At 34.6% G+C, this 15,072-nt stretch overlaps 3 protein-coding genes across 3 annotated transcripts; 1 reads left to right on the forward strand and 2 right to left on the reverse strand.

The window, feature by feature from the left end:
- Positions 1–3,516: 3,516 nt before the first annotated feature.
- On the reverse strand, positions 3,517–6,299 carry LOC106392337 (boron transporter 1-like). Its single transcript, NM_001315600.1, is given in 10 exon segments — positions 3,517–3,780; positions 3,855–4,122; positions 4,201–4,520; positions 4,607–4,738; positions 4,809–4,904; positions 4,982–5,322; positions 5,402–5,567; positions 5,639–5,777; positions 5,853–6,045; positions 6,113–6,299. Coding segments are annotated over 10 exon segments (2,106 nt in total).
- Positions 6,300–11,354: 5,055 nt separating this feature from the next.
- LOC106392336 (ADP-ribosylation factor 1) lies at positions 11,355–13,058 on the forward strand. Its single transcript, XM_013833155.3, has 7 exons — positions 11,355–11,515; positions 11,874–12,049; positions 12,142–12,212; positions 12,290–12,409; positions 12,492–12,610; positions 12,705–12,786; positions 12,877–13,058. The coding sequence occupies exons 2-7, from the start codon at positions 11,902–11,904 to the stop codon at positions 12,880–12,882; spliced, it is 546 nt and encodes a 181-aa protein (XP_013688609.1). The 5' UTR covers positions 11,355–11,515; positions 11,874–11,901; the 3' UTR covers positions 12,883–13,058.
- On the reverse strand, positions 13,032–14,671 carry LOC106392335 (galactinol synthase 1-like). Its single transcript, NM_001315589.1, is given in 4 exon segments — positions 13,032–13,506; positions 13,598–13,732; positions 13,818–14,141; positions 14,255–14,671. Coding segments are annotated over 4 exon segments (1,029 nt in total). The 5' UTR covers positions 14,597–14,671; the 3' UTR covers positions 13,032–13,278.
- Positions 14,672–15,072: the final 401 nt, after the last annotated feature.

The following is a 15,072-nucleotide window of genomic DNA, read 5'->3' on the forward strand; positions in this document are numbered from 1 at the left end:
TTTTTAAAAAAACACTCTTAAAGATCATAGGCTTCAGTATATTAAAGCATTATACCAAAAAAATTAAATATTTTGTTTAGGGGGTTAAACCATAGATTTGAGAAAAATTCAAAAAAATGAAAATTCTATTTTAATGCATAGTTGCATCCTTCACTAACATATGAGGAAGGTCAAAGAGGTTTGGAACCTTTTTTTGTCTCCGTTTTTTTAGAAAATAAGAATTTTATAATGGTTAGTCAACCAATTTATGGAGTATTATGAAGTTTTACTAATTTAATTGATAATAAATTTAAACGACGCCCATGTACCATGAAATAGAGTTTAATATACATTAATAAAAATATAGAATGTGCTTAGAAATTTTAAATCAACACTAAAGCTCATAGGCATCAGTATATAGAGCATTTATCGAAAAATTCAATATTTTTGTAAAGGGTTAACCCATAGATTTTGAGAAAAAATTCAAAAAATGAAAATTCTATTTTAATGCATAATTGCATCATTCACTACCATATGATGAAGGTCAAAGAGGTTTGGAACCTTTGTTGTCTCCGATTTTCTAGAAAATAGCGATTTTATAGTGGTTGGTCAACCAATTTAGGGAGTATTATGAAGTTTTACTAAATTAATTGACAAACAAATTTAAACGATGCCCATGTACAATGAAAGAGAGTTTAATATACATTAATACAAATGTAGAATGTGTTTAGAAATTTTAAAACAACACTGAAGATCATAGGCTTCTGTATATAGAGTATTTACCAAAAAATTAAATATTTCGTAGGGGTTTGTTTACCCATAGATTTTGAGAAAAATTCAAAAAAATGAAAATTTTATTTTAGTGCATAGTTGTATCATTCACTAACATATGATGAAGGTTAATGAGGTTTGGAACCTTTGTAGTCTCCGTTTTTCTAGAGAATAGCGATTTTATAGTGGTTAGTTAACCAATTTAGAGAGTATTATGAAGTTTTACTAAATTAATTGAAAAAAAGATTAAACGATGCCCATGTACAATTAAAGAGAGTTTAATATACATTAATACAAATGTAGAATGCGTTTAGAAATTTTAAAACAACACTGAAGATCATAGGCTTCAGTATATAGAGCATTTACCGAAAAATTAAATATTTTCGTAGGGGTTAACCCATAGATTTTAAGAAAAATTCAAAAAGATGAAAATTCTATTTTAATGCATAGTTGCATCCTTCACTAACATATGATTAAGTTCAAAGAATTTAGAACCTTTGTTGTCTCCGTTTTTCTGGAGAATAGCGATTTTATATTGGTTAGTCAACCAATTTAGGCAGTATTATGAAGTTTTACTAAATTAATTGACAAAAAGTTTAAACGATACTCATGTACCATGAAAGAGAGTTTAATATACATTAATACAAATGTAGAATGTGTTTAGAAATTTTAAAACAACACTAAAGATCATATGCTTAGTATATAGAGCATTTACCGAAAAATTCAATATTTTCGTAGGGGTTGTTAACCCATAGATTTTGAGAAAAAAATCAAAAAAATGAAAATTATATTTCAATACATAGTTGCATCCTTCACTAACATATGATGAAGGTCAAAGAGGTTTGGAACCTTTGTTGTCTCCGTTTTTCTAGAGAATAGCGATTTCATTGTGGTTAGTTAACCAATTTAGGGAATATTATGAAGTTTTACTAAATTAATTGACAAAAAAATAAACGATGCCCATGTACAATGAAAGAGAGTTTAATATACATTAATACAAATGTAGAATGTGTTTAGAAATTTTAAAACAACACTAAAGATCAAATGCTTCAGTATTTAGAGCATTTACCGAAAAAATCAATATTGTTTCGAAGGGTTTAACCCTTAGATTTTGAAAAAAATTCAAAAAAATGAAAATTTTATTTTAGTGCATAGTTGAATCTTTCACTAACATATGATGAAGGTCAAATGAGTTTGGAACCTTTGTTGTCTCCATTTTTCTAGAGAATAGCAATTTTATATCGGTTAGTCAACCAATTTAAGAAGTATTATGAAATTTTACTAAATTAATTGACAAAAAAATTAAATGATGCACATGTACAATGAAAGAGAGTTTAATATACATTAATATTGACTAACCAATATAAAATCACGATACAAATGTACAATGAAAGAGAGTTTAATATACATTAATATGGATAAATTTCTAAAATTTCTAATATTAAACTCTCTTTCATGGTACATTGGTATCGTTTTGATTTTCTGTCAATTAATTTAGTAAAACTTCATAATACTCTTTAAATTGGTGGATTAACCACTATAAATTTGCTTTTCTCTAGAAAAACGGAGACACAAAGGTTCCAAACCTCTTGACCTTCATCATATATTAGTGAAGGATGCAGACACAAATAGAATTTTCATAAATTTGCTTTTCTCTAGAAAAACGGAGATACAAATAGAATTTTCATAGTTTTGAATTTTTCTAAAAATCTATGTGTGACTCCTACGAAAATATTGAATTTTTCAGTAAATGCTCTATATACTGAAGCCAATGATCTTTAGTGTTGTCTAAAATTTCTAAACATATTATATATTTGGTTTAATGTATATTAAACTCTCTTTCATGGTACATAGATATCGTTTTAATTTTTTGTCAATTAATTTAGTAAAACTTCATAATACTCCCTAAATTAGTGGACTAACCACTATAAAATCGCTATTTTTTAGAGAAACGGAGACAACAAAAGTTTCAAAAACTCTTTGGCCTTCATCATATGTTATTGAAGAATGCAACTATGCTTTTAAACAATATTTTCATATTTTTGAACTTTTCTCAAAATCTATGTGTTAACCCTACGAAAATATTTAATTTTTCGGTAAATGCTATGTATACTGAAGCCTATGATCTTTAGTATTGTTTTAAAATTTCTAAACACATTCTATATTTTCATTAATGTATATTAAACTCTCTTTCATGGTACATAGACATCGTTTTAATTTTTTGTCAACTAATTTAGAAAAACTTCATAATACTTTCCAAATTGGTGGACTAACCACTATAAAATCGTTATTTTCTAGGAAAACAGAGAATACAAAAGTTCCAAACCTGTTTGACATTTATTATATGTTAGTGAAGATCATAGGTTTTGTGAGCATATTAATTACTTATATCTGTAAAAACAAGACCCAAATAGATTGTGTTCATACAACTAATTTTCTGGTTAACATGTATATTTATGTATGTAGCCATAGCAAATATAAAAGTTGACCGGGTAACAAGAATAAAATAGACTATCATTCAAAGATTGCTTGCTTACCGTTAACATTCAACTCTTTTTACATATATTATGCAATCAGTAAGATTTTACAGAGACTCGAGATACTGAGTAGGGGCATAAAACACACAACACATTAACTAAAGACAGATTCAAGAAGCTTTTACTTTTTCATTTTGGAACTAAAGATCAAATTAATTAAGTAATTATACATTCATCCTCATTGGGGTTTTGTTTTATTGAGCTTCCTGAATATATAGATAGCCTCTTCTCAGTTGAGCGAGGACTGGTTCAAGGGACTCCTCCCACAACTCGCAGGCTTGGGACTGTTTCCAACGACACGAGGACTCATCTGACTCAACCTTATTTCACCCACTCGTGGACTAGACAAACTCCTATTATTGAGCGGAGTTGAACTCGAACTCGTCACCTTAGGACTACTCGTGTGTCTAAACTCTCCTCTGCTTCGTGTAATAACCTCATCAAGAATCTCTGAGTCTCCTGGATATGAAGTTGTCGATCCAATCTCCGTTTCCTGCTCAGAAAGTTAAGTATGAAAAAACAAAGAAGCTAAAGTAAAAAAACAGATGAGTTATGCTTTGAAGTTACCGCTGCGAGATTAAAGGGTAAAGCTGGAGCTTCTTCATACTCAGCTGCGTCCAGATCCTGAAGATGAGCTCCTTTGAAGAACCTAGGGAGTATGTACTGTCTAACAGGGATTAAGAACATGATCATCAAAGGGAACATGACTCCTGCGATTGGGATCCACGTGAGGCCAAAGCAGATTAACAGATAAACCGTTTGAAAAACAGTGAACATTGCAATGGCCTTGAAAGGAACTGTTTCAACGAACGTTGCATGGTAATCTTCAAGAACCCTGCCAACACACACAAAACTGAGTCATTAGGCTTCTTGAAGTGATGATTAAAAAGATAGGAGGAGGTTTAGTTTATACTTGAAGCGGCGACTTGGGGCGGTGAAGAGAAGCAGGATTCTCTCCCAGAATTGGTTTCCAGGTAAGCTTTCAATAGCCATGAAGGCGAAGTATCCCCAGAGGACAGAGGTTGGGATCATTTTAAGGATGGGCATAGCTGCAACGCATCCTCCTACCATTGTGGATTGAAGGAAGTTGCTTACACGCTGCTCTTTGACTTCTACAGGTAACAGATCGTCAATCTCTTTCTCGATATCGAACAGAGTTTCATCAACTGGAGCGTTGAGGTTTCCGGTGAATGTAGTTGCTTGGATTGTTGATTCTTTCAGTTCTTTTAAGCCCTGTAAGTGGAAAGAAAAGAAACTGTTTCTTAGTAACTCCTTGTTCTATTATTGGAAAGAAAATATAAGATGGGAGATATTATTACTTGAGGTTGCTGGTATACTAATGGTGTCTGCATGTGATGATAAGCTTCTTGCATGTTGTTGTAGAGTTGTCCCAAGCTCGCATTCGTTTTTATGCTTTTGCGTGCTGTTGCAACCAGTCTGTTACGAAGCAACTGCATAGAGAGAGTGAGAGAACTCAGGAAACTCCTACAAGATAAGGCTGTGGTGATTGAGTGATGTTACCTGATACTTGAGAGTTGCTAAGCTTTTGGTATGCATAGGAGATTGAGGAATGACACCGTTTGATGGAGGGACTCCGAGTAGACCACACATTAAGGTCTGCAAGTGATTATTATGACCAATAAGCCAACCAAGAGAAAATATTTTCAGATATGTAAAAATCATTTTCTTTTTACCAGAAACCCAAGAAGAAGCAAGTCGTAGTGGTAAGAAGAAGGTTTTCTCAAATTGAATTCTTTCTGCTGAGCAAGCTGTGAAGCAACACTATGATCAAAGTAGTAAAGCACAGCAATCATTGATGCTGGTATAAAAGCTCCTATTATGTAGACCACTGGAACATCAAGCATCTCCTGTACAACGGTCCAATTCCCATAAGCACCAGGGGACCAAGGGTTTGGGCTAAAAAGCCGGCGGGGGATGCCTTTAGGAACATCTCCTGAAGGAATGTAGGAGACACCGGTCCACACTAGAACCATTAGTGGTACACCATAGTCTGCTACTAAGCTTCTGAGCCACCCTGCTCAAGTAAATAGATGTTTGTAAGAAGAATCTTTAGCTCATTACATTATATAGAGATGTTCTGTTTTTGACTTTACCAGTACCGTACCGCCATGATCTGGCTTTTCTGCTTCGAAGTCCAGTTAGAAGAAGGCCAAAGGAGAGAACCAGAGCGAACATCCCATTAGCAAATCTCCATGAAGGTAAGAACTCCTTCAGCTTCTCATTTTCACGTTCCGGAATGCGAAATTCATCAACTAGCCCCTGGATCAATCAATCAATCCTGCGTTAGAGATGATAAAAAAAAATGGAATGTTGGTGAAAAAGGTTCATACTTTGATGGCTTGTTGCATGAAGAGCATAGCGATAAGCAGTCCAAACAGTTCACCAGCAACACGGGTGAACCTATTGATGATGGAACAAGCTCCACATATAGCCATCACAAACAGCATCAAAGCAGTCCAAACACAAACCCTACACATTCAGACAGTGTTGTGTCAAACACATGATTACTCTTTTTATGCAAAACTCAACAAAGAGGACTCTTACCATCCAGACCAGGCCAAGAAGAGGTCTCGTCCAAGTTCAGGCCTAGCCTTTGCGAAGTTAAACATGAATGTATACATAATGACAGTTGGCTCCGCAACACCGAGTATAAGCAGAGGCTGTCCTCCGATAACAGAGTGAATGATGCCGCAAATGGCGGTGGATGCTAAGGTCTGAACAGCCGTGAGAACTCCATCTGCAAGATTTTCAGAATCCAAATTTCAAAGTGGAAATTGAGTAAAGGTGGAAACTTTTACTTTTACCAGTGTTTCGTTCGAGCTGTTCACCGAAGGAGATGACAGGGATCGCAGAGGCGAAGAATATGTAAGTGGTGGGAGCTAGAATCCTAAAGCCAGCTTTGAATCCGCCGGTCCAATCTTGCTTATAGCACATGAGTCTGCCTTTGAGATCATTCTTTATTCCTTCAAACGGCACAAAGGTCTCTTCCATGGCTTGCTCTGTTTCGTTCAGTCAATTCGTCAAACACTTGGAGTTCTGAAAGATTTTGAGCTCAAACCCGGTTTAAGGGGGGAAGGCTTATTGAGCTATTTCGAACCGGAGAAACCCATTTCGAAGAACATCTCTCAGTTCAAGGTTAGAGAAGAGCAGGGGATAAAAATGCAGGCGAGCCCAACAAGGAGGAGGTTTGTGAGGAGAAGAAGATTGAATCTGGATGAAGAAAGTGGGAGAGGATACATGGAACGAGTTTGTTTACATGAAGAAAGAGAGGGAAGTTCCCTGTCTGTTTTTTTATTTTGGATGAGAAGAAAGTGGAGAGTCGTTGAATTACATGGAAGTTTCAATGTGTTGTTGTTATGTCTGGTGGCAACTGGCAATGATGATGAAGAAGAAGAAGACGAAGGAATCTCCATTTATATAAGCTACTCAAACCATTATAAAATAAAATAATTTAAGATGAATAATTTAGATTAGCAGTAAAACACTTTTTATTCGATAAAACTTTAAAAAAAAAACTAAAATAATATTAACTACAAGTTAAAAATTGTATTTAAGTTTGGATTTAGTGATTAGAATTTACAATGTATGATTAGAATAAAGATTAGAGTTTGAAGTAATTTGGTCATTTTATATTTTAGATAATTTGCTTTAATTTCAAACATATATATATATATATATAAACAAAACAATACCAACCAAAAATACTAAAAAGAAATAACTTAACCTACTTTTTGTATCATCATCAAAGCTTATGGTACTGTTTATGTTTGGATAGATAACGTAATTCAAAATTAAGTTAGGAAAAGAGGTTTACAACTACAATTTAAATTGTAAATTGTAACCTTTTTTATATGTTAACATAATCCGAGTCAAATTAAGTTATGAAAAGATAATAATTTCACTCTTATCCCTTCTTTAATAAAGAGTGCGATGAGTTAATTAACTTAATTTTGATAAACTTATACTCCTCTCGGTAATTAAGTGAGAATATCCGAAAATATAAAATTGCTACAATATTTTTTTTTATCTCAAATTGCTACAATATTGGATATAATTTTGCAATACGTGGAGTATAAAAAGTACGTGAAAGCCGGGAATGGTTTTTTGGAACTCGGATTATGTTAACATATAAAAAAGGTTACGTTACAACTACAATTTAAAAAAAAAAAACACAACAAAATGTTAAAATGAAGGTGAGTGAGATTGACATGTAACGGTTTGGAATTATTTTGGCTGTCTCAATCTGTAAAAATTATCCCTTTTCTTACTCCTATGTCCTATCTGTCGTCTATTATTTTTCTTTTTTTTTTTGAACTTATGTAATCGTCTATTGTTTTGATAATTGATTGGTCAACTTGCATTCTTAGAATCTTATTTGTTACTTTCGATATATACCCTTATCTTCTAATTTTCGTTTTATTAGATAGTACGTGTTATTAGCTTTTTGCATTATGTTTTCCCGAGTTTTTTTTGGGTTAAGAAAGAGCTTTTTTTTTTTTTTGAAAACATACCTAGAGTTATGAACTTATGATGCGTCATAGATTTTGGCCAAAAAGATTGAAATACTTTATTGACACAAAGTTTATTAGTTAGTTATACTTATATATAGGACTTAATGCAAAAATAATGATATTTTATAAACAAGAGAAAATGACACTTTTAATTATACGTACTAAAATAGTTATGAATATTATACGTGTGTAATTATAATCATGTAGTGATGTGGCAATAGTAAGAAGTCATCCAAACACATAGAAGCATCTAAAGAACTAAGAATCAAACTTGACCTAACTATCCCATCCCGATTAATTCTATATTAATTTAACTTATTAATTAATTTGTCGGCAATTTTAACTTTTCACTAAATTATATCAATATAAATATTTGTTAGGATTTTTATTCAGATACGTTTAAGAGTTGTCTTTCATATGTTTGGCTGCGGTTTCGCACGCATTGTTTAATTTGACTCCTTTAGGCATGACCCATAAGAGACTTAAGAGTAGTTAGATTAGTGGCAATTAATTAAATAAATAACAACTATTTCTTGTACGTGAGAAATGCATGGCCCACGCTTTATCCATCAATCTTACCTGTTTTATATATATGCTTTGTTGGTAATTTTAAAATATTTGATATTGTACGGATATTTAGTGATTGGTCCCAAAAAAGGGTATTTTGTAGTTATAAAAAGCGTATTTGTAGAGGTCGAAGTTGTTTGATGGATATGTTACATGTGTCGACAGATAATATAAATGTTTTAGAGCAAAAACAATATTATATATATGTGGTTACATATGCACTTATGTGATGCACGAACATGTGCTTGTACATATACAACTAAATACATAATATATAAGTTGGAAACATGGCGAAAGACCCGGATATCTTATACATCTAAATACTTTAGTCAAATTTAAATATCTAAAACGCGAAGAATTCAAATGAAAAAGAAGGAACCAACTCGAGCCCGGATCAAAGACCCGGATCCCAGTCCTATTACATTATAACAAATCCTCACAATTTTGTATTTAATTCTTTTCTGTGTGCGAAAGTCAAAATGGTACGAACATAAAGAGATATTAGAAAACAGTAAAAGGAAAGGATAATCTCCGTATCGAATTCTAACTTTCATTTGAGAGCAATAGAAATGATCTAGTGGTCTTACTAATGGTAACTATTTAATATGTTAAAATATTTTATTTAAAATACCAACAACCTAGCCAGTAGAACAATGCACATTTCTTTTCGTTTTTAGAGAGGCGAAACAATGGTGGGAGAAAAACAAAAAAAAAATATTAAAACATACTATACTATTGTAAAAAACATTAAAAAATCTATTAAGCAAAATAATTGAAGTGAGAAAAGACAAATGAAAAACAACTGTGTATAAAGCCAAAACACATGATGGATTGATGGGTACATAAAATGCCGAACTTCCAGTTCAATTCCTCTGTATATACAAGTATTCCTAATTAACCAAAAAGAAAATGAAAAAAAATTGAACATCTCTCGAAGTGGTAGGCAGGCCCTTTCCCTACATGGGTGGCTACATCATTTCTCATTTTTTTCCCTGTGACACCCTTCACTTCAACAACAATTCACATTTTTTTAACGACCAACAATTCACATAATTATGACAAATATGTACTTTCCCTTTAGCTTTCCCTCTAGGTATTTACTGTCTTTTTTTAACATCTAATCAGTAAGAAAACAAAACGAAATTTAACCCGATAAATGTTAAACCGAACTTACGTTTTTTTAAGACCACGAGAATTATAAACCTTCGGTCCATCGGTCCATAATCTTTTTCAGTATCCAAAATTAGCTTTTAAATTTTCTAATTTGATAGGCAATACCCTAGCTATATAAAAAAAAATTAAGCACAAAATACGAAAAAATAATCCACTTACCATCAGTAAGCTACTAGTGCACCTTTGGTCTGACCCCATATGTTTATTCGTCATAACACAAACACCACTCCCAAACAAGTATATGAACAATGATTTCTAGAGCTTTCCTCCATTGGAGGTCAACTACCTACACTTGATCACTATTATGATCTTTCATTTCACCACATTACTGTTAGGGTTACTTTTTAATCATTTACCTCGCTATTACTTTTTAACAAATATTGATCACTCGTTTCATTTTGAAACTAGGTAATAACAAAAGATGTTCTAAAGATTTAGCATCACATTTACCTCTAGACGATGGCATATATATATATATGTGCATGTATAGTTGTCGGACAATATATTTCATTCGATTCAAAAGTTATAAATAGAAACTCAACTAGTAATATTTTAAATAACCCTTTTCACAACTAGTGTTTTGTATAAATTGATTTGACTAGTTAGAAGTGTAAGATCGACCTCAAGTGCAAATACGACTCTATAATCTTAAAAGTTGTGCACTAAACGAAGTACAACAACAACAAATGAGGTCATCACTCATATCTATAAAGAGATAGATGTCATTAGGGCAATTGATTAGCCTAGTTGAAGACCACATCTCCTTAACGTTTGTGTGCGTTGTCTGGTCATGCGTGTGAATCTCTCTACGCACGTACAATATATTACGGATATATAACAAATTTTGACATCATCTTATACATCTGAAAATTATATTAATATATGTATCTATAATCTTGTTACGTATCGTTTCATTTGGAAAGAGAGACTGCCGATTGTCGTCCATAATTTTTTTTTTTGTTAAAGTCTTCCAGCATAATATATAAGCAGTGTCGCAAATTATTTGAAATCCTTGTAGACTTTTTTTACTGAAAACCCTAGACGTTAATAGAAATAGAAAATCTTCTTACATATTAAGCACGAAAAAATTCCAAACGTCAAGAGTTTTCGGATTGATTCTCAAAGTTAATGTAAGAAAAGATGCATGGAATATGTTGTCGTCCACTTACACAATAAAGCATGAAACATCGATGCATGAAGTCTAGACTTCCAATGTCTAAAAATAAATATATAACTATTATAGGGTCTTTTCATTATCATGTCTCCTCCTCACTTCCTTTTGCAATTCGTCATTTTAACTACAGCCACTATAATTCTCTTCAATCTTATCATCCACTATAATTCTCTTCAATCTGAACCATAATAGTTATCATTTATTTCTACGTATAATAATAATATTCTATGAAATTTAAATTCCAGGAAATTTAGGAGCCTCTAAATTGCAATAATGTCCCATATATAGTTTGACTGCAATTAAACGCGCAAATCATTAACATTACTCAAATAAACTTTGTAGGCAATTGATTCAGACACAAGGACCGACCAACTCGAGAACAATGAATGGATATGATGCATCCTTAATAAAAAGCTTATTTTTTTAATTGATAGTCGGAGGGTAATCAAAATGAAAACTCCCTCCGAATAGATGGTGAATGAAACGTTCTAACTTTAAGCCTATAAGCCCAATGGGCTATCTAAGAAGGTAAGAGATAGATTATTTTGTTAATCAATATTTCAGTAATGGGCTGAACTGTATTGACCCATAACAAAAAAAAACTTGATTATAGAGATTTTTAATTGAAAAACAAATATATTCGACGTATTTTTAACGCTTACTGGATGATATAAGTAGAGATTTTTTTCTGTCAAACACAAAAAAAAAAAAAAAAATCATCGTGAAACGTTGGAAAGCGACGAGCATCGGCATCAGATCTCGTGCGGCGGTTGTGTTCTTCGGTACGTTGATTCCTCCTCCTCCATCTCTCTCACTCTCTCGCTTTACTGAGATCTGGATCCTTGCGCAGCTTCATGGCTCTGTCATTTTCCCAGATCCGTTGTGTTTCTTAACGAATTAGAGGTGTTTACTTGTGATTCGCTAGTTTGCGATGCTGGATCTGTATGTATCTGCGCCGTAGGAAAATGTATATTAGTTCGCTTCGCTAGATCAGGGCTCTTCTCTTGTTGTATTCACCAGGTCTAACAATCGATCGATGATTTAGATCTTTGATTCGAAACTATTATCATCCTGATTCGATCATAATCATCAGAGGTTCACAATGCAAGATTTGATCAATTGCGTTTTTGTAATCATCAGGGTTTAGAATAAAAGGAAAGGATAGGAGATGGGGCTGTCATTTGGGAAGCTGTTCAGCAAGCTGTTTGCGAAGAAAGAGATGCGTATTCTCATGGTTGGTCTCGATGCTGCTGGTAAGACCACCATCCTCTACAAGCTCAAGCTTGGTGAGATCGTCACCACCATTCCCACCATTGGTCAGTTACTAACTATCTTCCTATTCATCTTGTTTTCTATGTGAGAGAAGCTGAAAATATTATTGTTTTACTTTTTTTTTTTTTTTTTAAAGGTTTCAATGTTGAAACTGTGGAGTACAAGAACATTAGCTTCACCGTGTGGGATGTCGGGGGTCAGGACAAGGTATCTTCTCGTTGATTCATAGAATTGTGAACCAGCTCTTCTTTACTAATGGTTTTCTTATATGCTCTCTCATCCAGATCCGTCCACTGTGGAGACACTACTTCCAGAACACACAGGGACTTATCTTTGTCGTGGACAGCAACGATCGTGACCGTGTTGTTGAAGCCAGGGACGAGCTTCACAGGATGCTCAACGAGGTAAATACTTAAATAATATCAATGGCTTTTTTTTTATTAATTCACCATTTGGTTTTTGACTCTTTTTATTTTTGGTTGGCAGGATGAATTGAGGGATGCAGTTCTGCTTGTTTTTGCTAACAAGCAAGATCTCCCCAACGCTATGAACGCTGCTGAGATTACTGACAAGCTTGGCCTTCACTCTCTCCGCCAACGCCACTGGTGAGCCCAAAGCACACACACATACATAACTCTTGGTTCTCTATCTCCAAAATGTGAGCTTATTATTATGAATGAACATTTTGTATAATAACAGGTACATTCAGAGCACTTGTGCCACCTCTGGAGAAGGACTCTACGAGGGTCTTGACTGGCTCTCCAACAACATTGCTAACAAGGTATGAATCTACTCTCTCTTTGAACTTCAATTCTCATACTCATTTTGGGTTAGATCCGAGCCTTACTCACTTTAACCTATGATGGTTCAGGCATAGAAAGGAGGTAGCAAGATTCCTCCCTGCTTGTTTCGCTAGTACTATAAAAACGAAACCAAGATTTTATTATCATATGTTCGTCTTCTCGCATCTCAAACTCAAAACCATATCACATTTTGTACTTTCCTTTAATAACTCACCTCTTTTACTTTCGGATATTAATTTCTTTATTCAAATTTGAACTTCGGAAACTTACAATCTACAACACACAAAATACATGAAAGCGCACACAATAATCAAACAAGTAAGAAAACAAAAACACATGTCAACCTCAAAAGCCCATGAAAGCAGAGACATGTGTGGTTGTCGAGCCAACACAGCCCCCTATCCACTTACTGCCCGGACAAACCCCGAATCTACTTCACCGACGGTTTAACTTCTAAATAATTTCGACAATCAAGCAGCGGACGGTGCAGTGACGTACTTGACCGGTCCAGCTTCAGTAAGAGCGGAGATAAACGGCTTCAGATTCACCACATCCGACTCTTCCACAAGGTCTCCGACAGATTTCTTGTAATCCAAGGAATCATCATTGTAGATATCCCACCATTTGTTAACCAACATTTTGATGTCTTCCCTCTCCATATTAGCTTCCTTCCCTGTGTATCTCCATGGCTTCGAACCCTGTAATTACAAAAGCAAACAAAAATGTGTTAGAACTCAATAAGAAATCATTGGTCTAAACAAATAAAAGTTCGGATGTAAGATAACTCACCGCTGCACAGTAGTGAACCACCTTGACCTTATCGAGCTCCACATTTTCTGGATGACGCCATAGCATCGCTAGGACGAGATTGTAAACTAAAGGAATCGGCTTGTAGATTTTCTCGAAGTACATGTTCAGAAAGTCCTACACAATCAAATCCACAACTTAAAAAAAAAAGAGCAAGAAAACAGAACATAACAAGTACGACTACTAACTTTTTCTTTCTTACCTGTTCAGCGAAAGGAGTCGGAGGAGTGATCTTTAAGGTTCTTAGCAGATCCTCGTAAGTATCTAGACCAGGTTCGAACACGAACATCCCGGCGTTGAAGTAAAGAGACGGTGGTTCACCAAGCTCTTCCTTCGGCCACTGGACTTTCTCAGGGCATTGTTGGCAGTATCCGATCTTGTATTGCGGCGTGTGGCTCCACGTTTTCTCGCAGAAACAGTCCATCACCGCGTAGAAATAGCCATCAGGGAGATCAAACAAGTGATCGATGTTCTCGTAGACTTGAATGTCTCCATCCAAATATAACATTTTACTATACTCCACAAACTATACATTTACACAACAAAACAGAGCATTAACCATATTTTATAAGTTAGTTATTTTCAAACTAACACAAAAAAGGGTTACTAAAACGACGGCGTATAGTGAATTATAAGTACCTTCCAGATACGGAGTTTGGAGTAGTTGATGACGTAATAAGCCATGGCAAACTGGGTCTGGTTCTCGGGTGGGTAAACGGGTTCGATCTCGCGGACAATGCAACCTTGTTCCACAAGTACACGACGGTGCTCCTCCGGGACGTCTGGTAATATCGCCACGACGAGTGGATACGCCGATTTGACTTTTCTTAGTCCTTTGGCTAAGCCTACGACTCCTTTGACGTAGTCACCGTTTCCAGCTAGAAATGTAACGTATGCTCGATCACCGTGGACTGGTGGTGACGGTTTAGTTATCGTCACGGCGGATTTAACGGTGGTGGTTTGTGTAAGCTCCGGAGCCATGTGAGAAGCACGTGAGTTTGGAAGATTTAGAGTAAATGTGATGAGAGAAGAGTTTTTGTTGTTGTCTTGTTTTGTGTTTAATGATGTGCTAAACAGGGACTTTTATAAGCGCTAGGATTAGTTGTCATCATGAGTTCTGGAGCGTACACGTGTAAGTTTAAGATCGGACGGTGGTGATTGGCACTTGGTGAGAGTTCTGGAAGTGGGACTAACGGGAAGGTTAGTACGGAAAATGCTAGAAGCAGCTACGCTATTGTGAGAAATAGAAGATTGTTTATTCCCTGTGGCCGGGTGCATTGAATATTCCTGTAGTCCTAAACATACGTTAAGTTAATTCGTCTGAATAATCTAGGCTATGTTTTGTGAAATGGATAATATAGTAAAGAGATGACAGATAAATTAAGCAAAGGAATAAAACTGAAGATAACTTCTCTTTAGGTGCAAGATTAAGAAGCCATGTTATTGTTAGAGCCGGA

The sequence above is a fragment of the Brassica napus genome, chromosome A4 (assembly GCF_020379485.1).
Source record: "Brassica napus cultivar Da-Ae chromosome A4, Da-Ae, whole genome shotgun sequence".
Lineage (NCBI taxonomy): Eukaryota > Viridiplantae > Streptophyta > Magnoliopsida > Brassicales > Brassicaceae > Brassica > Brassica napus.

What these genes read in the sequence shown, in the direction of transcription:
- LOC106392336 (XM_013833155.3), top strand. Translation starts at nt 11,902, where the DNA reads ATGGGGCTGTCATTTGGGAAGCTGTTCAGCAAGCTGTTTGCGAAGAAA. An exon ending in CACCACCATTCCCACCATTG is followed by an intron (nt 12,050 to 12,141) that starts GTCAGTTACTAA and finishes TTTTTTTTAAAG; the next exon opens with GTTTCAATGTTGAAACTGTG. An exon ending in ATGTCGGGGGTCAGGACAAG is followed by an intron (nt 12,213 to 12,289) that starts GTATCTTCTCGT and finishes TCTCTCATCCAG; the next exon opens with ATCCGTCCACTGTGGAGACA.